General features: G+C 37.8%; 1 protein-coding gene across 1 annotated transcript; it reads right to left on the reverse strand.

The window, feature by feature from the left end:
* Positions 1-4,761: 4,761 nt before the first annotated feature.
* Positions 4,762-25,093, reverse strand: LOC140235381 (uncharacterized). The gene is made up of 15 exons (XM_072315409.1): positions 24,985-25,093; positions 23,283-23,351; positions 22,471-22,592; positions 21,651-21,742; positions 20,961-21,100; positions 20,076-20,143; positions 19,362-19,448; positions 18,278-18,382; positions 15,748-15,828; positions 14,621-14,764; positions 11,902-12,087; positions 8,620-8,959; positions 6,292-7,182; positions 5,587-5,726; positions 4,762-4,920 (listed from the first exon to the last, which is right to left on the reverse strand). Exons 1-15 carry the CDS (start codon positions 25,091-25,093, stop codon positions 4,774-4,776), a joined length of 2,721 nt encoding a protein of 906 aa, XP_072171510.1. The 3' UTR covers positions 4,762-4,773.
* Between the last annotated feature and the right edge of the window lie 623 nt (positions 25,094-25,716).

Genomic DNA, 25,716 nt, shown 5'->3' on the forward strand with positions numbered 1-25,716 from the left:
CCTAGTCAAAAGGACACAGCAGAATACTTGCATACAAGTGTTGACGATTTCGAAAAAAAGAAAACATATGAGGGAATCATCCTGCAGAAATGAATTGCTGAAAAAAATGGAGTTACACTGAATGTTCATACCTGGTATGTTTCCCAGGCACATACCTAGCCACAAGTCACCCATGTCACATGCAAAGTACTGTTCTGATTTTGTTTCTTAATGATGAAATTCACTTCTTCTTTTTTCCTGTGGTAGAGAGTACTCAAAATTTAAAGACTTCACATACGTATGCTTCTACATTTCACAATCCATAGTACAGTCAAAACTATCAATATGACTCTTAAACAAAGGACAGCAAATAAAATACTGTACTGCATATGAATGTACAGCGTATCCTGTCAGTGGCACTCCCTTCAATGTTCACTTTCTGATTCCTTTCATGTACAAGAAAACACTGGAAAAAGTTGAGAATCAGTGCCTCGACTGATTTGCACAAGTGACTGCAACTGAAGTGTCTGTGACATGAAAACATGTGAATCCTGAAAATCTTACAACTTTATATCAGTCAAATGGCAAAGAAAATGAACCACAAACATAAATGTGAACTGAATGAATGCAGAAGTATCAACAGAACACACCAGTAAAGTTTGAGGAAAATCAGACAATCTGTCCAAAAGTTATGACTAGTTATTAGAAGTTCCGGTATCGCCATCACTGGATTACAGACTACAACAATCTGCGATGTCACAATGGTACAAGGATATCAAAAAACATATAAATAGAAAAATGCGACACACACTTTTTTTAAAAAAAGCATGTTGAGAAAGTATTTGGCTTTATACTTCTTTCAGAAGATATGCTAAATGAGATTAACCACAACATATGTCAGTAAAAAGTGCAAGGAATGTGTACTTTCTATGAAGAATGAAATTTGTGGAATTCTCTTTATATTTTAAATTGAGAGTTAAGTATCGAGAAGTCACATGACTAGTCACATGACGTAGAGGTATCAAGTGAGAGCCTGCTCTTGTGCAGTGACATGTTTGTTCTACGTACAATGTTACAATACTGTGGACCTGCATAAAATTGGGAAGATTGTATATGTTCTTTAGTTCAATGTTTAGAGAAGGAGCATTGTATAATGTAATTGACATAGCTTAGCATGCTCTACCATTGAAGTTTTACAGACAATGATTGATACACTATCTCAAATCACCCATGGATCTACAGATGACTCAAGAGTGTCTTCAATCTATGGCCCCCAGTGCCATACTACAATTTGTTTGGGACATTAGCAAAGTACTTAACCACATTCATCTTAGCAACACTAACCAAAATTGCAAACTGTCTATGACTGACTTGACACAAAAAGTATGTACTGTATGCTCCTAGTCTGTAAAGGCAAATAGACTCAGTGGTTGCGGGGGCGCTGTTGGATGATACTGTAAAAGTGGAAATTTTCGTGGTGTTGAAATTTTCACGCATTTCGCGCAACCAGAAACTACCGCAAAAATAAAAGCATGCAAATATTTTTGCTAGCCATATGTTCCTGTGCGTGATGTCTTGATTCCGCGGAATTAAAAACATGCAAAACTCTTCTTACCCAGCCAAGCGCGAAAAATTAGTCGCGTGAAAACATCCACTTTTACGTACTGCCAATCACTGTTAGCATGATACGAAAGATTGCCGAAGTTGAGCTGTCACCAAGAGTAAAGCGTGTAGGTGTTGCTAGGTAACGTTGCCTTCCTTGTCATCTGCGTGTCACGCAGTCTGTAGTGATGCCAGGTTGCGCGTTTCTTAGTATGATGTCACACAACAAGTTTGCTGAAGCTGTCATCATCAGCCGAATCATGAACCGAACTGTGACCACAGTGGATCGGACTTCTTCAGGCTTGTGGAAATGGGTCACAGCGTAAGCACAAAAGAGGAAAGAGGAGTCAGTAGCATAGGTCTCTGTAGGAAACTTGCGCTGCGCGCCCGCATACGCATTCGACTAAAGCCACCGGGTCTATGTGCCTTAACTCAACTAGTATCTGTATCTTAAATCACGGAATTGAAGGTGAACACGGAGCGCAGTTTCCCTGACACCGAAGGCCATTTCTTCTGTCTAACCTGATGCTATCCCCTAGTTCAAGTTAACCAACGAAAGCATGCCACTGGCTCATACATCATCACCAATTGCATGACGAAGTCCCAAAGACCAACAGTCATATCCTCAGATATCCACGAATCTACTGCCTGGAAGTTTGTCTGAATTTCATGATGTTTCTTTGAAACATACAAAATTTTCAAATTTTCATAGAAAAAAAACCAACAACAACAACACTATTCAGTACAGCATGATACTGCAGCATGTATGGAGTCACCTTTTGACCTCAGATTGAATATTATATGATGGTGAAACTGAAAAACATCCCAGAGAAGTGCACAGAGCAGAGCACTGAAATTTCTACAATGAATAACAAAGGCAGTGGTTGGTCAAGTACTTGCTAGGTTCTAGTTTCCTCATACAAGCAACAATGATTCAAAACAAGTCAAGGTGGAATCTAAATACAGACAAAACATTTGGTTATTCTTTGTATGTGAGTACAAATGAAGTATCCTCACAACAACTTTACAGTGATGGCTCATTTCAAGGTGCTAGCCTGATGATTCTTTTGTCTAATGTTCTAACACTAAAACACTCATTACTTTTCATTGCGCATCGCGCATTTGTTCAAAATTTTACTTTCAATATGGCTAACTACTGACACATGGACAAACGTTCTCAGTGAGTTCGCATTTTCTTCACATGCTCATTATATCATCAAATATGCTGTGGATGATCATTAAGAATACAAATTGTCTTTGTGAGAGAATTTCAATCCTGTTAAAGATCAGCCTTTTTACAAGAGGTCAAAAAGACATTTGCTCGCTTAATGCTCTTGTCAGATCTCAGCCAAGAAATGGCCAATCAGTGAACAATGTATCCTATCTGATGTCAGGAACAGGGTATATATGCCACATTTGAGAAACGTTGCCATCGTCATTTACATTGAAATAATGCAAATCTCATGTAGTGTGACCAGAATTGTACAAATGACCTGTTTGACTGGATTTTTGTTTCTAACAAACTCAATTTAAATGCAGAATGGAGTTTACTTTTATATGATGAGTAATCTCTGCTTTTTAACATTCTCCAAGTTGCATGATTCTTTTTAGTAGTTAGTTTGTTTGTTTGTTCATTAAAGGACAAGGTCACCTTCATAGAAATGTGGATTGAATGAATGCAGCAATATCAATAGAACACATTAGCAAAAGTTTGAGGAAAATCGGACAACCCATTTAAAAGTTATGAATTTTTGAAGTTTCTGCTTAGTCACTGTTTGATGAGAAGACTACTACAGCTTGTGATGTCACAGTGTAGAGCAATATAAAGAAAGTATAAGGAAAATTCAAGATATTTTCATTTTTCTCGCGTAATAAAAGAACACTTGACTTCCCTCTTTCCTAAGGCAAGAGGAAATGATATTACCCTTAACATACGTCCGTGACTAGTCGAGGATATGTGCACTTTTTTCAAAAAGTAAAATTTTGTGAAATTCTCTTTATATTGTCCTTATATCATTGTACGCATGTGACATCATACACTCTAGTAGTCTTCTCATCCAGCAGTGACTGTGCAGATACTTTAAAAACTCATAACTTTTGAACGGATTGTCTGATTTTCCCCAAACTTTCACTGATGTATTCTACAAATATTGCTGCATTCACTCAATCCACATGTATATGAAGGTGGACTTGTCCTTTAACAAGATAATGAGTAAGTACAAGCATCTTTAATGTTTACCCCTATGGGGCTCACAAATAAATGTATGTGCCATGCTAACAGCTTGTGGAACAAACACAAACTCTTTGCTTTGTGATATGAATTCTGCAAATAACTTAGTGAGAAGTGAACTTTGTCGTGCACTCAGTCATGTAATGCAGTGTTCATGTGAATGCGACTCCAAAGCTGTACAAATACTGTATAATCCAAATGTTTAGCAAGTCTAATTTTTTGCGAATCAGGACTTTCCAACAATTTTGCGAGTGGTGTGATTAACAATTGTGGAGTACTAATAATACTGTGATTAACAATTGTGGAGTACTAATAATACTGTGATTAACAATTGTGGAGTACTAACAGTACTGAATGCAGAAATGCATGTGTGGACATCACATTCATGTCAGGATAAGAGTTTAAATTTTCACACGTTTTTAAATTCCTGGAAAGCACCCACCTTGCGAAATTCACGAAAATAAAAACCCCGCGAAATATTTGCCATATACAGTAGTAGTGGAAGACAATTTGAGCAATGATGGTACATACAAAGATATCCAGTGAATATATCTACTTCATTCTAATCCATTCACATTGGACCTCGGAGGTAAGTTGATGCAGAGTATTCTCATCTCAACAGGCATCTTTAGGCACCCAAGGCCAATGGAAACAAGTGCACGAGGGCCCCTTCATGTACATGAGACAAAACTTAAATTGGTCATAAACAGGAACAGAAGTGTGTGTGTTTCTTTGTTTTAACAACAACAACAAAAACTTAACACAAAAACAAATCAATTGGTGGTTAGATCTTGTTCAGAAATGCTGGGTATTTCAGTTGAGGTATCAGTTAACCCATTGAGGATGGGCTGATTTTACTACAACACCGATTTCTCATAGGCACCTGCCCGAGTATACTCGGGGACTCGTCTTGAACGGGTTAAAAAAATACACATGGTTTGTGAGGGGAATGACTGTGTGGATCAAATGGCTCTCTGTGAAAGGAAGCTGCTGCCAGCCGGAATAGGAACACGATCCGGAGCAGATTCCATCTCCTCAGCGCTGGGGAAATCTATCCGCACCGTGTGGCCTCGCCCGTAACCAGTGAATCCATTGGCTCTTTGTTGGAGCTGTGAAAAATATCAGAATTACACCAATGTTATCATTTCTCCTTATATAAAATCCTTATGCCTTATATATATATATATATATATATATATATATATATATATATATATATATATATATATATAAAAGGCAACAAGAAACTACACATACATGTATGCCAAGAAGACTCCAAAGCACAAAGCCTCTAACACTATGAAGTATAAGCATTATGAAGTACAGTGGCACCTCCATGTAAAGAGTTCAGATATAACAAAACCCTCTGGAGACAATGCGATTTCTAGTCCCAGCTCTTCAGATTTCTTTGACTTTGTACCCTGATTAAGAGAGACACCTGACATCACAAGGTAATTGTCATGGTTTTTAGGTTAAGGTCCCCATTATTAGGAATCCCTGTAATTAGCAAACAAAAGATACAGTAGCAGCAGAATCAGCAGAATGTTATAGCACAGTAGATCCTTGTTACAACAAGGTAATTTCACAGGTCCCAGTCTTTATACTTCTGTACTTTTATACCCTGATAAAGTGAGAAGGTCGATATCATCAACAATGTAAAAGTTGTGGTGTGTAGGTCCTCACTATAACAAGATTCTCCTGCACTGATAATTTTGCAGCTATATGTAGCAGCACATTGTACAGAACAGAGTAGCGCAGAAGAATTGCGAGCTCACCTGCGAGGGTCTGGCCATTACGGTGGGTGAGTAGTCACTGATGATGGATGCTCTTCCACGTCCCACTGTTCTGGAGGGGCTAGGAGACAAGTTGCTTAAACCCCTTGCTGGAGTGCTTCTCTCACTTTTCCTGTCCCAAGCTGTTGAAAAACAGAAGTACAGAAGTACCACAGGATCATACTAAATATCCTTCTCACACAGAGGTTTCCATTATAATTCATGACAGCATGTACAACATCTTAGATTTATAATGGAATGTGGCTGTTTATTGTTCGCAATACTTCTGATTCATTACTGTGATGCCATACACTGACTATTTATCAAGCGTAAATTGCCAGCATAATTTTAATTGCTGCTATATGACCACATACTCGACAAATATAACTGTTGTGCTAGCATGATATAATAATTACATTATCATTTACATCAATCGTGCAACATATGCATAAAAAAATTGAGACAAAAAATCCATCAGTTTGCTGTTATTCTGGTTTATATTCTCTTCAAAGACAGGAAAATATCTCATATTTTCTTTGTCTGACCCACACTAAATCAAAAGGTTGGTTCACCTTGGTTAAGGTGGCGTGAACGAATGCACATCTCATACTGGTCTGGAGTAGAATTACCAGCAGCAATAACACTGACATGTTGAAAGCATTAATCACACGTGTCACAAGTCAGTACTGCAATAGGCAAGGGCCATACCTTTTCCTCCTGTTCCTTGCATGGGACTGCCCAGCCCCCCACTTCCAGTGGTTGCACTATCATCGGTGTCGAGGTCCTCGTCTTCCTCCCTGTCATTGCTGTTGGTCTCCCATGCAAACTTCCTCCCTGATGCCAAGGCCTTTCCAATGGCCCTGAGTGTTCTTTTTGCGTCAAGTTTCCCCTCCTCCACAGATTTCTTCCTTCCTGAGGTGATGTCAGCGTAGGAGCTGCGAGACGAAGTCACCTCCTGTGCTTCATGTCCAAGGTTTTTACGGCTACAATCCTGTTGTTTCGGCTTTGACTGCTCCTTGGTCCCACTCTCTGCAGTGCTTGCCTTGTTCCCACATGAAGCAAGCTGAGACCCAGTGTCATTGCGCAAATTCAGAGAGTTACTCCCAGTTCCATGCAAATCATCAGAACTGTAGGCAACCCCTTCCGGACCTTGTTCTCTGGAGCTGTTGTGCCCTCGAGGTTTACTAGTAGATGCTGCCTCAGCAGATTGTGAAGGAGAAATCCTGGTCTTTATGTTGCCCCTTGGTCCATGCATGACACCCTGGACTTGGGAAGGCTTTGGACTGTTTCTGAAAGGATCACAAGTCTCCTTTCTGACATCTCTTGTAGCAGAATCCTGAGAGGAGTGAACAGTCTGATGGTGTAAGGGACTCCTGGACTTGGGCGAGGCGTCGCAGGTCGTCCTTGCTGCCGGAGCCAGTGCGTACCTGTGTTGCCACATGTGCTGATCGGTGGTGTCAAAGACATTGTCGTCAGATTCCTCGGAGCTGTCGGTCAGCACCTCCTCCTCCTCCTCCCCTTCCCCATCATTCCCTGTCAGACTAGAGTCTCCTGCCTGCATCAGTGGTGGTCGTGGTGGCAAGGTCCTCACTGGTTTTGCTGTGTGGCAAGAAGCCAATAGACATAAATTTCTCTCTTCTTCACCTCTTTGTTCATTGCAATATCTGCAGGAATATGTGCACTATTACAATAGCAGCCCCAACAGCCCTGGGTCAAAGGTCAAGGCAATACCATGAGGTATATATATTACTGAAGTATTGCAGTTCCCTCTATCCAGCATTTATAATGCTTTATGCAAATTTTTCCCTAACAGTTATATCTCTACACAATAAATGTGCACGATTGGAACTCACAAATTACATACTGAATGGTACCATCACTGTATAATGTATGTCATATATTTCGCAAATCTAAATTTTCGCGAATCAGGAATTCCCAACGATTTCGCGAGTGGTTGAATTCGCGATCATGGAGTCCTGTACTGAACGGAGAAATGTACACGCGTATGTCACATCCACATCGAGATCAGAGTCAATATTTTCGTGTGTATTTAATTTCGTGAATAGCACCCCACTCGCGAAATTCGCGAAAATAAAAACCTCACAAAATATTTGGCGTATACAGTATGCCATGAAATATAATTGGTGATGGTAACCAAATGATTTTCCCTTTAGGCTTTGTATTCTTATTTTTGTGTGCTTTGATGTGATGTAGAAAATATTTGGAAAAACTACTGAGAATGTTTCTCCTGTGCCTACAATGATTGCAAAATAATGTAAGTCAGATATTTCCCATCAATATTGGGCTTGTTTAGACCTTGAAAAATGTGTGCATAAAGCATGACAGGAAAAAAAAGATACACAGGCAAAAGATGTCTTACACTACCTATCTACTACCCTCACACAGAAGAAGAGTTTAGATGCGTACTAGTACGTAAGAGTGTACTAGTCTATAGGCTTCAGAATACACTGCAAACCCTTTTTACAATAGTCCACCATTGCTGCTGGTGAAATATGAATTGACCAGGCAACTTATGTATGGCTGCAAATTTTCAAGTGTACAGCATTTCTTTGATCACCTCACATCGTTTATTCATTTAAAAAAAACAACAACCAAAAAACAGAACACTTAAACAGCCTCTAGAATGAAAACTTGAGCACTTGTTTGAAAAAAAAAAAAAAAAATGTTTACCAGCTGGCTTCAGAATACACTGGAAACCCTTTTTACAATAGTCCACCATTGCTGCTGGTGAAATATGAATTGACCAGGCAACTTATGTATGGCTGCAAATTTTCAAGTGTAAAGCATTTCTTTGATCACCTCACATCTTTTATTCATTAAAAAAAAAAAAATAGAACACTTAAACAGCCTCTAGAATGAAAACTTGGGCACTGGTTTGAAAAAAAAAAAATGTTTACCAGCTCTGACTGTTGACAATTTGTTTATACAGTGTATCTCTCACTCTTGTACATGAGCGTTTTGTATGATTTTGTTATATTAAAAAAGAAAAAAAATGGGATTGCAATGACCACTAACCAGTCATTCCTTGGCCCATCATCTGGACTGGCACTGCACCTTTGTCCCTTGACGCAGCATACTGCCTTGGCAGACCGCGACCTCCAGCATCATTCCCCTGGCAGGGCTGGGGGGCTGACGAGGGCTCCTTTGGCTTTGATCTGCTCCTAGGCAACCCATCTTGCTGAGCACTCTCAAGAGGTGGTCCTTCGCTGGTGGCATCTCTTCCCTGTGGCCACCGAGGAGGAGGTGGAACCATGCCTACTGGCGGGGTTTTGACACTGGGCAGAGTCCGCTGAGAAACCTTCTGATGGAGGTCATTAATCAGCTCTCTGGGCACATGAGCAGCCCTCTTTGGCACCTGAAATGAGGAGATTAACTCATTGAAGACTAGTCCAGAGTATACTGGGGAAGGTATCTATTGGAAACACGTGTCATAGCATAATGAACTCATCATCAATCTCTTTCTAGTTCTAGGACAATTACCCCAAACCTTTCCTGTGACCCTAGCCTTAATCCTAATCCTGAACCCAATCCTGACACCTACTCAAATTCTAACCCTAACCCTTACCCAAATCATTACTCTAACTCTATCTCTAACCGATATCTCCTCGCGGGATACTTGTCCTGATACACTCTTTCCAGTCTGAGTGAACATCAATCACAACAATGCATTAACTACACACTTGATAAGGGCACGTCCTCGTTCACATCCCACACATATTACCATAACTAGAAAATGAAAACCAACACCAATGTGAGTGAAGCAAAGTATAAAGCTTGCTGATAACGATCTCAAATCTATAGCTGGAATACAGCCAATAACTGACAGCAATGAACCTTTGACAGTTTACAGGTATATTCCAAACTTATCATGAATTTTGAAATAAACCTAACTAGGGAGATGGTTATAGAAGGAATGGCAACTCTTCATAATTAATAAAAACATGCTTGGGTTCAAAGCATTACAATTATGGGATGTTTGTCCACCCTTTCATCCTGTGCTTGGCACGACTCTATCTCCTCACAATTTGAAAAGGAAGAAAAATGTTTACATGCCATTCACTACAAACTGTATTTCAATATAAAATTTTGAATTAAATATTAGAATTTGTTGAGAACTGTTTAGGAAAGTATTCAATTACATTTTGGTTCCCCATGTAACACGCCGTAGAAATGAAATGAAAAATAAATCCTCTTAAAAATATATTTTCAATGCTGTTCACATTTATGCAATGCCATGTTTAATGGTTTCCCATCTTCTAATCTTGCATATTTGATCTTTCAAATAAAGCAATTTTAATACAGTGTACAGTTTTCTACTTTTTGCAGTTAAATGTGTAATTTTTACACTGCATAAAATTGATTTGCTGCTCAAAGTCAAGCACACACATTCATTGTTTCAGGCGCGGTGGAGCACCCCAATTATCTCGCAGAAATCCATCGGCAGCCGAGCCTCATTTGCATAAAGTAAACAACATGTACTTGCGTAGTTGAGAAAAAGTAAACAACTTCTCAAGCTAATAACAATTTAAGGAAACCTATTTTTGGATTAAAATTGAGTTAGTTTGAACTTGAAAACATGTCCGAATATGCACATATAACATATTAAAGGATTTGACAATGATAAAATGTGAAATTTTAGCGAAAACCTGGCAAGCAAAATTACCAAAAATACGCCGTGAAAATCATCCTAAAATTCACAAAGTGTGATTGCGGAACCAAAGCGCCATTCGAACAAAGTACACCGAAATTTATTTATCTGCTTGCATTTTAAATTTCATACCGTAATATTCCCGGCCATGATTGTGTCGGAAAAAAAAACAGAAGGTGATGTCAAAAATGACACGAACGCAAAGCGTACAGGTCGGTCCCATGTATATATAATCGCGTCACTGTAGCGTTGCATGTCACAGCACACACAACGCATTGCTGCATGCAGCGTGCGCGGCAGCAGCTTAGCAGTCACCGCCGTGCGACACTCAGCAAAATTGACTGCGTCACATGCAAACCAACAATGAGCACGAAATCCTGAATCTCACGTACCACGCATGCCCAATATTACGGGTAAAGAAATGACGTCATTTTCAATTGTTTCGCTGACTACAATTTTCTATTCCAAACCCTGTAGAAACAAGTTGATTTCACAAAAAGTACAGGTGGAACCAAGCGAAAACTTTCACCATATATGGATTGAGGCCTGATGAACTTATGTTGCCAAATTCGGACACATTGGAGCCCGGCCATAGTCCAGTCGGAAAAAAAACAGAGAGCATGTTTTGCGAGAGGTGATTTTCAAAACGCTTTAATATCTCAAGTTCTAGTGCAGCAAATTTCATAATTTTTTCATCAAAAGGAAGGTTTTTAAAAACTTAGATAGTGTGGGAAGTTTGAGTTTACTAGCGGCACGCATAGCGGCACACGGAGAAGGTAAAGATTTGACTTTTTCATGCACACCGTTTCGGGCAGCCGTGGATGCCCGTTGGAAATTCAAATAGAACGGGGCGATAATGAGATGCAAATTGGGGTGCTCCACCGCGCCTGGTTTCCAGCACATTGAAAGAGAGAGAGTGAAATGCAGCAGGGAAGGTCTTTTCTGCTGTGAGAGTGCTTATCCTTGATTACTGATGAGCTTTTTAGTCAAAGCGCCAGGGTACCACTTAAGTTGAGTGCGTCTCGGTAGTTGTCAAGCATGACATTATACAAATAGTGAATACTAATGAGTGCGATGGTACAAGATTTTGCACGAGGTGAAAGATAGAGGTGCTCTATTCAACGAGGCGAAGCTCAGTTGAATGGTGCACCTCATCTTTCACCGAGTGCGAAATCTTGTTCCACTGCAGGAGTAAAGACCATACACTATGTTTTTTATACAACACCTTGGATGTCAACAGATGTGGATTACACAGATTCTTAAATTTAGCACAGAAATGGCTGCCACTTTCATAAATGATGAATGTGTAGCTGCAGTCACATCAGACGTCAAATGTACATGTACATACGTGAAAAATGATCAGTTGAAGTTGTTTACAAGCTTGCAAGCGTGCTTGTAATTTCTGAGTGCTTGCGGCAAATGGTTGTCTATTGTGACATCAGAGCTGTGCAACGGTAACCATGTTTTATCCATTTTTGCTCAACTAAAACTGCATGGCTGACAGCCGCAGCATGCAATGGTACTTTTAACAATGTCACGTGATGGGCAATCGACCAATCGGATAGCTACATTCTTTTCAGGTGTTGTATAACAAAGGAGAGCAATTAGTTCTACTCCCTAAATCTAAAAATATCCCTGCTTCCACCTACCTGTCTGGCATCCATCTCCAGCCTGTCTCGCTCCACAGAGAGGTAGATGTCAATGGCACAGGTGAACTCTGCCATCAGTTCCTCCGTGATGGCTTCGTGCAGAGGGAGAAGGTGCACGACATCCAGCACGGCGCACCGGCAGTTCATGGATGGTAGAGGGCGCTGCATCCAGGACGCCTCGTTCTCCTGCAGAAAACAGAGGAGTTTACAGGTCCGCCGCATTACGAGGAGCCCCAAGTAAAAATTCACAACCACCAATCTACATCACATGATCATTTTAACCAAATACATAAGAATGCCAATATTACCCCCCATCCCACCCTGTAATTACTGTACACACCAAACACTTTGCAGTGGACTTTTTCTGCCCATTTGGTGAGTCCACTGACCTGTTACCCTCTTGCCATGGTTACTGACAAATAATTTAACCCAAACTTGAGATTATTTTACGACTTACGGTCTACACAAATATTATGCTTGCAAAATACCTGGTAAATACTGTGAGTTGAGGCATGTACAGTTGAACCTCTCGTATCCGGACAAGTCGGGACCGGGGCTCATCCGGATAAGGGATTTGGCCGGATACGGGAGACTCAATGCTTTATACATGTACATATACATACACATGTACTGATGTAGCCCATTGTAGTACCACATGTAGTAATGTGTATACTGCAACCTTTTCATTGTTACACTCAGTAACAGACCCCAAAATAGAGGTTTGTGTTTGCAAGAATGAAATTATTTTCTTTTATAAATTCTTGGGATGATTTACCTAAATAATTATTAAGAAATGTATCAAGTATATGTAATTCATGTGTGTTTGTGTAGGAGTTCTCAAGGAGTTGGGAATCCCCCTTTCCTCCCGTAATTCTTAAAAAAAGATAAAAAAATCACGGCGAGATTCCATCCGGATAATAGAGAGATCCGGATAAAGGGAGGCCGGATAATAGAGGTTCAACTGTACCTGTGTGTAAATATTATGCCGTTTAGTTTCATATAAAGAAACTCTATTGCATACATACAAATGTAGGACTGTAGTTTGGAATCTCGGTTGGTAAGACTGATTAATATACTGATAACTAGTATTATCAGCACTGAACGCGTGCAGAGGAGGGCTTTGAGAATTATTTTCTACCCAAATTTGAGACCTTACAGTGAATTTCTACAGATTGTAGGCATCCCTTTGCTTGAGGAGAGACGGCTTGAGCTAGCTATAAACTTTGCAAGGTCATTGCTGAACTCCAAACATCGTCATTTTCTGCCTGAGAGAAGAGAATCCGCTGCCGGACGTCATCTTCGTAATGCCTCACAACTTGCCATTCCTCGGACGAGAACAGAACGACATAGCCAATCTCCCATTCCATATTTCATTCGATTATTGAATAGTTGAATTTTTAGATATTGCCCGTTTTCCTCTCACTTCGCTTTGCATTCTTGTACCTGCTACTGTGGTCTATATTTATATTGTCTGATGGGCGTTAATTTTTGTCATACAGCTGTACATGCGACGTTCTATGGTTTGCAGGTACGGCCACCAGGTTCTTATAACAGGACCAGTGTATCACTTAGAGATTCCGGTTAAATGTGATTTGTTAATCTTGGTGAATTTCGACTGTTGAAGGCCATACTGGTCAATGATCTTTATTTGTTGGGCAGTATATACATGTTTTTGTTATTGTATTTGTAATTATCATCCACAGTTTTGGGATTCGAAATTTAATTTTACTCAGCAGGTATAAAACCCAAAGATGTAAGTAAGAAATTTGGGGAATTTGGAGAATCTCAAAGGTATAATGTGAATGTGAATGATAATTTACATGTTATATTGTGTGTTTCCAATGTACACGTACTTCACAGCTTTGATTGATGATAATTTACTCACTTAAAATATATAGTGCTGGGTAGGTTTGAATATTGGTAAAGTTGTTGATTTTGATTTAATGTATAATGTGCTGTTTGTGTACTTTTGTTTTTGAATGCAATGAGTATGTTTTTTTTTTGTTTTTTTTTTTCATTGTTCAATAGCTCAGGATGTGTAATTTGCAATGCGTGTGTGGCTATTTTGGAATGCTTGTTTTGATAATCTTAAGGTGTGTCTGTTTTAAGAGTGAGTGAGTGAACGTGTGTGTATGTGTGTGTGTGTATGTGTGTGTGTGTGTGTGTGTGTGTATGTGTGTGGTCTCAACGATCAGTAGGGTTATTACCTTATTTTATTAAAATGTAAAGTATTTATTGATGAGTATAAGGGCCTGGTAACGTAAATTTTGTGTAAGCTGTAATATTTTTGATAGATATAAACCTGTGGATTAATCTGTGTTATTTGAAATTCGCTGAACATTATCCACTCCCCTTGGATGTGACTAAAAGGAGAGGCTGATTTTGATATGAAATATAAACTAAGGAAAAATAGATGGAGATACAACTGTATATGTGTACAAAGAGTATTATACAGTGCAATCTACAATGTATGAGGTTGTTGGGGTGCCTGTTTTATTTGTTCGTAGATTTTTGGTAACGATTGTTTCCCATTTTAATCTTTGTTTTGTGATAATAATATTCTTTGCATTGTATATTGTAAAAGGTATCTTCACGTATTTGTGTATAATCTGTTTTGTAAACGGGAATTATAAGTCTTCGGACTTTTCACCCGTCTGTGTGTTTTTTGGATGGCAATAAACCTGATCAATCAATCAATCAAAAACTAGGTTAGGCTTACTGAGATATGGCTGGTGCCCTCACAGTGCAGGGCTATGTCTTGTATTGACACGTCGAGGTATTCCAGAATGCACTGCGTCGTTCCCCTCACTCTTGTCGGGAAATGTCCCATGTTCTGTCTTCTTTGTATCAGGATGTCTCCAACCTTTGCAAATTAAGACAAGATGAAGCAGTGGGGCCATGTTTATTGATGTGCTTGATTGAATGATTACTGAATACACTATATATTTTGCAGGTTTTCATTTTTTGAAAATTATACGAGTCAGGTGCTACTTACGGATTCAACAAAACGCACAGATATAAACTCTGATCTCAACATGAATGTAATATGCATGCATACACTTCTCCATTCATCACTGTACTCCACAACTGCGAATTCAACCACATATGAAATTGTCTGGAAGTCCCGATTTATGAAAAAAAAAAATAGACTTGCTCAATATGTGGTGTATATAGTAATTGATTGACTGGATAATAGCTAACTTATTAATTTTACCCACGTATACATTTTATATTTTGAACAATTACATACATGATTCACAAACATTCAACCAGTACTACAACAGTAAATCGTTTATGAATGGCTATGGATGTTATCAAAGACAGTGTTGGAGGTGGAGGGGCAGGGGAGAGACGAGGGGTAGAAGAAAGGAGATAGTAATGAAGACAGACACATTTTCTCTAGCCATCTTTTTTTTTGGGGGGGGGGTGAGGGAGGAGAGGATAAGCAATATTTTTTGTCTCTCCATTGGCTCTACGTTGCAAGATACGATAAGAAAAAGAAAAATCTCTATGGACTTGTGATGAGAAGCTTACACACAAATAAACAAAGATAACGTCATTAAAATTACATGGAACTCCAATATACACTGTATTCCAAGTTTGTGTGCAAGTGTGCCCTATGCTAAACACTGTGTGTATTAATCTGCAAGTGTATTTTCCCACACATGACAGTATTACATGTAGATTACTCACATGCTGATGAGACAGGAGGATATGTGGATAAAACATCAAACAAAACGAGTATCCCAACTGATGTATATCTGTAAATATGGATGATATGATGGAAGTCTTTCACACAACCTGACACAACAAACATGAAAGAAATAAAAAGATGTGGTATTTTACCTGTGTGTCAAAAACAGAGTTGAGCAGAATGCCGTACTGGTGATACAGGAAGTCTGAGACAAACCTGCTATCATGGATCACCTGTGAGAAAAGACAGAGACAAATTTACATGTGATTATCAGGCATTAGTCTACAGTAAAAAAAAAAAAATAAATAAATAAAAAAAATAAAAAAAATTCATCCATTCTCCCTTACATTTAGTGCCATACTGATTTCAGCTTCCAGAGTTCATTCCAGATGTAGAAACAAAGAAAACAAACTTGGACATTGTTTTAATCTGTTCTTAATTTACATCTGCAGGAAGGTTGCACATTAGTTGTGACAAATAATTATTTGAATCATATTCATCCTATTTTATGTGCCATGGTTAGTAATTACAGGAAAAAATCCTCCCCCAAAAAAATAGGTTTGATTGGAAATAACCAGAAACAAAATGGGACAATGAAAGTTTGACCAAATTCTGATAACATGATATTTCAAGAAAGTTATGAAATTCTGAAGGTGTGGCCAATCAAAGAGAAATTGATGACACTGTGATGTAGCAGGCAATCTCATAATCCATTTGCTTTGTGCATCAAATTCCATAAAATCTCTTCTCTTTTCATTATTGATGAAGTAATTTATTTTTTCTATGCAGGGGTTGCATAGAATGAAATTTACAGAGGGGTGCATATACGATTGTAATGTAAATTGACTGGAAAAATGAAAACTTCATGACTAACAGTACAGAGGAAATAGGGGGTGACTCCGGTGAGCTCATGTATGACATTATGAAATTGCAAATTAGTGTTTGACTGATCAAAACTTTTGATCAGTTCCAATCAGACTTTGCTCAAAATTTCAATTTGGTTCCTCTAATTCTTCTATTTCTATTCAAACACTCTAATTTTCAGGGTGGTGGACTTCCCCTTTAAGTATAGTATCATATCATCCACACTTACATGTCATGTAGCATTATTGTACAATTTTGTCATTCATGTATTTTCCCTCCATGCCTGTATCATATGTCCGGTTCACCTTATTTCCTGTGGTAAGTCTACTCTGCTTCAAGAACATTGTATACATTCTCATCCTTCCCTATTCACTGGAAAGGGCAGAGCATTTTATGGGCCTTTATTGGCAGTAATCCTTACCCTTCACTATTAACTGAAAGACAGGACAGGAAGTTTATGTTTGGACACTGGATAGTGGAACAAAAGACCTGTAATCCTTACCCTTCACTATTAACTGAAAGACAGGACAGGAAGTTTATGTTTGGACACTGGATAGTGGAACAAAAGACCTATCCTGTCTTGAATGGTCAGTGTAGCTTGGTTTGTGAGAAAATCTCTCATTCTTAACTTGTTCCTCGGGCAATTCTCTGAGTGCTGTTAATGCCCCCAAACAAGATTCTTTTGCCCATGGACAGAGAAGGGACAGGTTGGTAATCCACCTATGCAAAGGCAGTCAAGTGGTACATGTATCCCCTTTCCATGGTCAAGTACATGTAGGGCCTACCATCGAACAATGAGAGTATCAATCTGGTGCAGGGCCAGGGATGAATAGAGTGTGTGCTGATGGGCTAACAAACTCTTTGTTCCACACAAAACCAGGCACCTGAACAGGGTCAGCTAACACAAAAAATCTACTGAGCTCAGCCTTGATTGCTGTGTACATGTTTATACAAGTTTTATCGCAGAACAAGCGCAAACTAAATCAGAAAAAAGGTAAATAATACTGTTATATAGGCAGTTTTCCCACAGAAAGAGAACAGGTGCTGGTAGAATAAACTCTGATCTTTTTATTAAACCCATTTTCCTTGTCAGTATAACACAAATAAACATGACTTTAGGTCACAAATGCAGGCACTCTTGTCTTCATCTTGGGAACCTGGTATACCAGGTTCCCGTAAGGAATGGGTTAAGCTATACCCTGGTTACTGCTTTGTAACAAGTTACCCTGGAATAAAGAGGATTTTGATGCATTCCCTGAGGTATTGTACTTGCTTTGTTTTCCCCACTGGGGGCTCTTTTGGAAGCTCTTGTGAGCTTTTGTGAATTAGGCTATTAGGCTATGCACGCTGGCAATTCAAATACCTGAGGCTCACATGCAATTCTGTCACATTACATAAGATCATGTAGACACACTCTTTGAAATGAAGTAGAAACCAAATTGCCTTTCATTTTACTCATGCCAGATTTTTCTGTTGCTTGATTTAGTGCTAATAAAGTGAACAAGAGTATGGTTCTTGTTGTTCGTTTGCTTTTTTACTTTAATTCTATTTTTGTTGTTCAGGGCTATTTCTAAGATCTTGAATTTGCTTTACAATGTCATGCGATGAAACATATTGTCTTGAGTTTTTTTTTCTAAAATTTGAGTCCTTAATTTTGATGCTTTCCCACACAATCGTCAATAGAATATGATGCAACAAGGAGTGTTAAGTTGAAGCTCTACTGCCAATATCCTTATAGTTCTTTGACAGTAATCATAATGCTGAATAGTGTCACTGATTTGCCAAAGGTAGGGCCAATAAAATTTCATAAAATCTTACTTTTGTGATATTTGTTGCCTCCAGGATGTCTATGAAGCTTTGGGTGAAGAGAGCAGGGCCAAGAGATAGGGCATCAAACATATAGACTGTCTCCCCACACTGGACCTAGGAGTTAACAGAAATTGACAATTACTCTATGATTAAAGAACAATCACAAAAAGAAGGGACATACAGTAACATTGTAATATGTGAAATATGGAAATGTACAGCTTATTTGTTGTTAAAAAATACATATATATAATAAAAACAAAAATTAGATATCTGAATGACAAACTGAAAAGAGCAGAAGCAACTTCATAAAAAGTAAGGGGAATGTTGACAGCAAAATCATGGTGTATTACAGCATAACAAAATTAGCTGGCCTATGAATGTATGTACTGCTACACGAAAGTTCATAGTGATCAAATCTTCATACCATTGATTATCATAAACATTTGTGATTGGAGACATTGCTTCATTATGGCTCTCAGTGACAGGCTTTCTACACACACACACGAACACACACACACACACATACACACACACACATATATATCCATATATATATCCATATATATATATATATATATATATATATATATATATATATATATATATATGGACATCCAAACCACGAAAGAAGAAAAAAATTGAATCACAAACAACAATTTTTTTTTTTTTTTTACTGAAATGTTAAATCAAAACATAAAAGGTAGACAATTAAACAGGTGGGAAAGACAAATTCAAATTCTTGTTATTGAAAGTAAGTCAAAGCTATGAATTAGATTTGTGATGATAAAATCAATAATGTCTTTAACCCCAATTAGACCAGGCTTTTTTTTTTTTTTCTTTCTTTGCTAAGTCCAGGGGGCAGATCCGGCCCTCCCCCCCCCCCCCCCCCCCCACCAAGATCACGACCATCAGTGATGGAATCATAGCAAAATTTGGCACACCTGACACCCAAATTGCAGTCTACAAGATTGTCTGCCCTAACTTGTACCATTTATTGTTGATCCTTTTTTATTCCCCCCTCCCCCCCCCCCCCCACACACACACAAACAAAATAAAAATTGTGTGGTTTAGTGAAAATGAATGGAGTTTGTACCAGAATCAGTGAGAGCTTCCCTCTCCGCCCAATCTGGACTCCTTTCAAAGCCAGCCCAATGGCCGCCTGTCGTTCCATGTCTCCTACCTAGTTAGAATAAAATAAGAAAACAATACTCTTGAATGAAATCTCGTGTATGATATCTTCCTTCTTTTTCAGATCATTGACAAGACACAAGGGTGATTAAGATTAAAGAGTGTTTCAAATATGTCATTTTCAGACAAAATTGTATGAAAAAAGTAATTGATAAGCCATAACATAGAGAAGTTGATACTTGAATAGATGCATGTAAACTTGACAAGGACGCAAGAGGAGGGCATTTCTATAAATCAATTCACTGTCATAATCTATCCACCCAAAAACTCCTTTTCTGCTTAAATGACTTGCATACTCTGAAAATAGAGAATTTAAAAAAAAATGCTCTTCTGGCACAATTGGAAACACTTTATGAAATGGATTGGAAAGTTCATTGACAGATGCTTAAATCATCAGAATGTCAAAAAATAGTAATAACTTCATTGATGAAGACTAATTTGAAAATTTAGAAAAAAAAATGTCATACAAAAATGCTGTATGAGACATTTCGAGTATAACTATTGAGGGTCACATGCCTATCAATGTAGATATGGAAGGGGAGAAGCTGCATGTGAAGCATCACTTAATTCACAAAAGTCAACACCAATAATGCTACTAGACCAAGCAAATTACACTCACTGCAAGGGCATACTGGTTGTCAATTCTATTAATGAGAGTGAACGACTGGCCTTTTCCTCTTTGGAGACCTGCAAATATACAGATAATAGAAATGTAATGAATGAATGAATGAATGACTGAAAGAAAGAAATTCATAAATTGATACTCTACATCCGTGCAAGATGTCGCATTAACACTGAATTTTTTTATGAAACTATGATAAATTATTAAAGAGATGACATATCATTGACGATGATAGCGTAATTATGTTTGCAAGATACTTGGAGAAATCAGAACTAAGAGCATCAATAATTGGTTATTTAAACAGTAACAGCTTCAAAGATGGCAAGACTTGTGGAAATGATTAAGGTCAATACACATTCCTACAAGAAAGATCAAAGTGAATATCTGTACACAATTCAACTCAGAGAAACTGAATACAGACAGTACAACAACAATAAATGTAACATTTGAAGTATGCAATAGAGCTCAGTGAGGAACACTATGTTGATGTTAATCCTAGTTGATCCAAGAAGTTACAAAGTTGTGCTTGACTGTACTCACAAACAACAAAACTTATTTTTTCTAGACAAATATAATATTTGCCTCACAAAAATGGACTTTCTTCTTGAAAATCACAGAAGAATCCCGTGTGTGTATTATCAATAGTTAAGTATGGACACTCCCTTTTGACTTTCTGCACTTTTTTTGCTTCACTGAATTTTGCATCCAACCCTCAAATTAATATGATATATTCACATTAACATTACAATGCACATATATGCATGAAGCAGTTTTAGAGTCTATGCAACTGGATGATAAAATTAGGAAAGAGTTAACTGGCAAGAAAAAAAAAAAATCTATACTAACAAACCGCCCCCCCCCCCTTACTTACAAGCTTTATACCTTGGGATTTATTTGGTGGTGATCCCAATGTTTGATTACCAGATTTTGTCTCCACGCTTGCATATTTTTCACCAAGTTCTACATTTTCAACCCCATTGCAAATCTCCTCAGGAATATCAGCTGTGGGATTGACCTGTTGACTGAAAAACCAAACAAACAAACAAACAAAGCATTTATTAAATGGTTGTACAGTGTATGATGTAATCACCATGATCTTGTATGAACACAGATAACTTTATACACAATGCCCTGGTATTTTAAAGCAGATTATAGTACAACCAGTAAAATATAGATGCTAATATCAATTCTTGATTTGTCATGTTATCAGACAATATAATGTAAAATCACTGCCATCTGTGGATTATTGTCACGTATCAATCATGATTATCATGTATTGATGCTGATTATTGCACAAACATAACATCAGCATAGGGTAAGTAACACATTATAAGTAACACACAAATCCACAAGGACACTGAAAAACAGATTGCATCTGAGTAACTTCAATTTCTGTTGCTGTAATGATGTACACATGTCCACTACTTCAGAATGGTGAAGTATTGGGTGAGTTGCTGGTACAAGAGCTCCATTCCTGGTATGACTTCTAGGTACTTTAATAGTACTTGCAGGTAAAGACAACCTTGAACAACGCGAACCCCAATGGCTGTAATGCAAAGAGGAGAGCTTTACCTTAGCGATGGACCACCAGCAAAAGGGACGGTCACTTCTTGGCTGTACATTGGCTGCAGGTCAACATCCCATTCATTCCTTGGTGGCTCAGCCTGCAATGCACAATACCCATTGAGCAATAAGCATTGTCTCCAAGCTAAGACGTACATGGTAGGCCTACTGTTTCATCTTTTGTGTCTCTGAACTTGTGTGCTAAATTGAGTTACACATGGCTCTCCATAACACTATCATGGGCATCCAAACATTTTGCCTTTTCTGTCAAACTGAAATTTGATGAAATCTTTTTAAAATGAAAATAACAGAGGTTGACGTAAAGTGTTTAACAGTAGAAAAGTTCTTCAGATCTAAAGATAATTTGTAGTTTCCATTTTTGTCATGCTAAATACGCTTTCGGACCCTGACTTATTGACAGCAGCAGCCCAGAATCATTGTCAAAGACCTTTTTTCTACACTGTCCTCCATGTTTTTACCAAAACTGATCTGCACTCAGCCTCCTATCACAGTATATCCTCATTTAATGGGAAATTTGTCACAGACATCATTTTGGAAAGAAATGAAACAGGAGATGTATCACAATAACTTCTTTGTGAACCTTTATCCAAATTGACTGAATGCTATTATACATCAATACTGCACACACTGTAAAGATAACAGTTTCAGTGATACATTGCACATACAAATTAAAAGTTACTTAAGTTGTCATTACAAGTCTTACATCTAAGGATATTTTCATTATGTACATTAATAGAAATGCCTGTGCATTAACTTAAGTTGTTTACAATGCAATGCACGATCTACATGCAGACTTCCTTTGTTTTACCTGAGTAGCATAATCATCAAATATTTCTGGAGAATGTTGGCCATCAATTTCTAAGTCTGGTTGTCTTGGAGCTGCCTCCACTGGGGGTTCTGAAGCTGTCAGACTTTCTTCTATCACCTCCACTGAAATTTTAAGGGAGAAGGAAAACAAAATTGATGTGTCATTGTATATGTACAGTCCAGAACAAAGGGAACTAAAGACAAACACACACACACACACACACACAAACAAACAAAACAAAAACAACAGTAAAAACATAATATTTCCTGTGATAGATACAAGTTTCTTCACTGATATTGGACAATATAAACTTCCTACTGCCCATAAGATATAAAAGCAAGCCTCAATGGCCATTACATACAATTGTAGCAGACTAGATAACATTGTACACATCAAGACATTTTCTTTCTTCATATCTTTTTTTGTATTATTGTTTGTTCTCTTCTCTGTACCACAGATGTTTTGAAGGAACACATTTTGAATTTGCCACATGCAAACTGATAGTGAAAATTCCTGACATTGTCATTTGAATGCCATAGTTTTGTTGCAAGAGTAAGAATAAGAAGTGATGGAAGAACAGACAGACATGCAGAGAGAACAAAAATAAAATGTCATCTTCTTGCTTTGCTTGTGCAGCTCCATTTATCTATTAGCATATTCCACTTGTTATTTCTTTTCTTTAATCTGAAATGGTAGAGTACACTATAAACACCCTTTCCCTTTCATCTCATCAGGTTAGTATGAGAGTAGGTTGCAGTCTGAGTGATCATTTTTTTAGCAAATAATCATTGCAGAATTGTTTTGATACTCACAATCTTCTATCTCTTGGCCATAGAAATTTAGCAACCCAAGAAATCTTTGACCAGACGGCAGAGCTCTCGCTGAAATAGAGAATGATCATATTATAAACAGCAATTGAAGTGTGTTAATAAATATATCAGAATAGATACAATTGTTTGTAGAGGAACCTCCAAAATATATTATGACAATCTGTTAGGCATAATTTACCATTTGCAGATGAAACAAAAACCCAGCATTAGTGCATTAAATTAGTTCTGAAATGTGAGTTAGAGATAGGAACAGACACTGTAAAAATGTTAATCTGTATAATCGATTTTAAGTAAAATGTTAAATACACAAAATGTGAACAATAGTTATAATAAAAAAAAAAAAATTCCAGACTAAACCGTCTACAGTTATGGTTTATTGACAAAGATACCGATATCTCCTTACATTTTAGGCTTTACTGCGAAAATTTTATATGGTAGGATGTTTTGTAATACAACAGACCTACACATATATATGCATCAAATGTGATATCTTGAACATTTTTTAAATCACTGCTCCCAAAGGTAAACAGGACCTTTAAAGGTTTCAAGCATGACATACAATATATATATATATATATACAATTGTATATTCTATGTAATTTAAGAACAATCTGATAAGCCTGCCAACACTGTCAAAATTTGTAGTACATGTAAAGTCCATACAATATCCATGGTTAAAAAAATTAGAAATTGAGCATAAGCTAGACTTTCCTACTTATCATGTCTAATGATGACAACAGAAGAGCTTTCTGTTAACACTTGTTTTTGCCAAAGTGGGCTACATTTGTAGTCCCACCAATTATCCCATACTGCTTGACCTCACAAAGCAGTGCTACAGCAGCATGTAGCATCGTAATTGCAGTGCCAAGTTACATAGTTACAAGTTGTACATGTAGCATCGTAATTGCAGTGCCAAGCACAAGCAAGCCAGCACCAGTTAGTGTAGTCTGTAGAGTCTGAAAGAATGTTAAATTCAAAAAAATTACCTGGGGTTTCTACTAAAATCAGAAATTTTCATGGGTTTCATAAGGAGCCAAGATTTGTGAAAGTAAAATGCACACAAAAGTTCTTGTCTACACTCGTCTGCATTGAATGTCAGTAACACTAACAATTTGAAGAAAAAAAAAGTAACTAGGCCCTAACAATTTGAAAAAAAAAAAGGCCGTCATCAGCTCTAATTCACGAAAAAAAAAAATTAAATAAATAAATAAAATCATGAGCAAACAGAACATATCGAATGTCTATTTCGTCTATTTCTGGTTTTACAGTTAAGCAAATGAGAAACGAGATAAAGCCCAAACCTACAACCTGTACTTCTGACCAATGCTGACCACAATCAGAAATTAGTTACGGTATTCAAAGACCTCCACTCTTTGTATTTACGTTAGGTCTATAGACTCTATGCATTTTTCTGGTTGGTTTTCACTTCATAATGTCACGTAGCTTACAACATATTGCATAACATAATTAACAATGATTTGGGACTGAAGTGGAAAAGCTAAAACGGGGAGAAACCATTGTAGGTATATAACCTAACTGTACTTTGTAGCTGCCGGTACCCACTACATGCTACTTGCTAGCAACTAGCCCGACCAGGCGCCGTGCGCCAGGACGGCACTGCATTTGTGTACAGCGACAGGGCCAGGGCTGTGTAGTTTACACTCAGTGTTTAATATCGACTTACCTTTCTCGAGGGAAAGTTTCTTTGAAACTGCATCCATAGAATGCAAGGTCCCTTCATAAATTCCCTCCTTCGTTTTTAACTGGATTCGTGCACCAACGTAACTCGACATCTTGCTGGGGTCTTTTACGCTCGGGAAACAAAGCGTACTAATCGCGTCCACGTTCGTTTCGAAAGTCTATAGATTCTGCTGTATGTAGTAGTCTTTATTCGCCAACAAAACGCAGTAGGTTGTATGTAACAACATGCAACATATTATGCAGAAGGGGTTTATTTTGTTTAACGCGCTAACCGACAGCTGGCGCACTTTACTCTTTACGAAATTACTACGAGTAAAGAACTGCGTTGCGCTCAGTTGCACTAGACAAACACCATAATATTGTCAAGCAAACAAACAAACAAACAAACAAACCACAAAACACTTTGCTTCAGAGATAAAATAATGAATCAGATAACATAATGCATGCAGGTCTACAGGATATCAGGCATCTGAAAAAGAATGAAACAATTACTTCTAGACATGAAAAAATATCTTTGTCTTAGCAAATTATGTCAATACCCTGCCCTGTTAACTGTTGAATAAATTTATAAATAGTCGTACACATACACACAAAAAGTCAATCAGTCAATATCTTGTACATAGTAGAGGTCTTTAACAACTAGTAAACCCAATTGGTACGTTTGATAAGCACCTAACTGTACGATGAATAAATTCATTTTTTATAATGGGTATGG

The sequence above is a fragment of the Diadema setosum genome, chromosome 11 (assembly GCF_964275005.1).
Source record: "Diadema setosum chromosome 11, eeDiaSeto1, whole genome shotgun sequence".
Taxonomy (NCBI): domain Eukaryota; kingdom Metazoa; phylum Echinodermata; class Echinoidea; order Diadematoida; family Diadematidae; genus Diadema; species Diadema setosum.

Coding starts and splice junctions, on each gene's coding strand:
- LOC140235381 (XM_072315409.1), bottom strand. CDS start 25,093: ATGTCGAGTTACGTTGGTGCACGAATCCAGTTAAAAACGAAGGAGGGA. Junction 22,593..23,282: donor TGGCCAAGAGATAGAAGATT/GTGAGTATCAAA, acceptor TTAAAATTTCAG/TGGAGGTGATAGAAGAAAGT. Junction 21,743..22,470: donor TTGATGATTATGCTACTCAG/GTAAAACAAAGG, acceptor TGTGCATTGCAG/GCTGAGCCACCAAGGAATGA.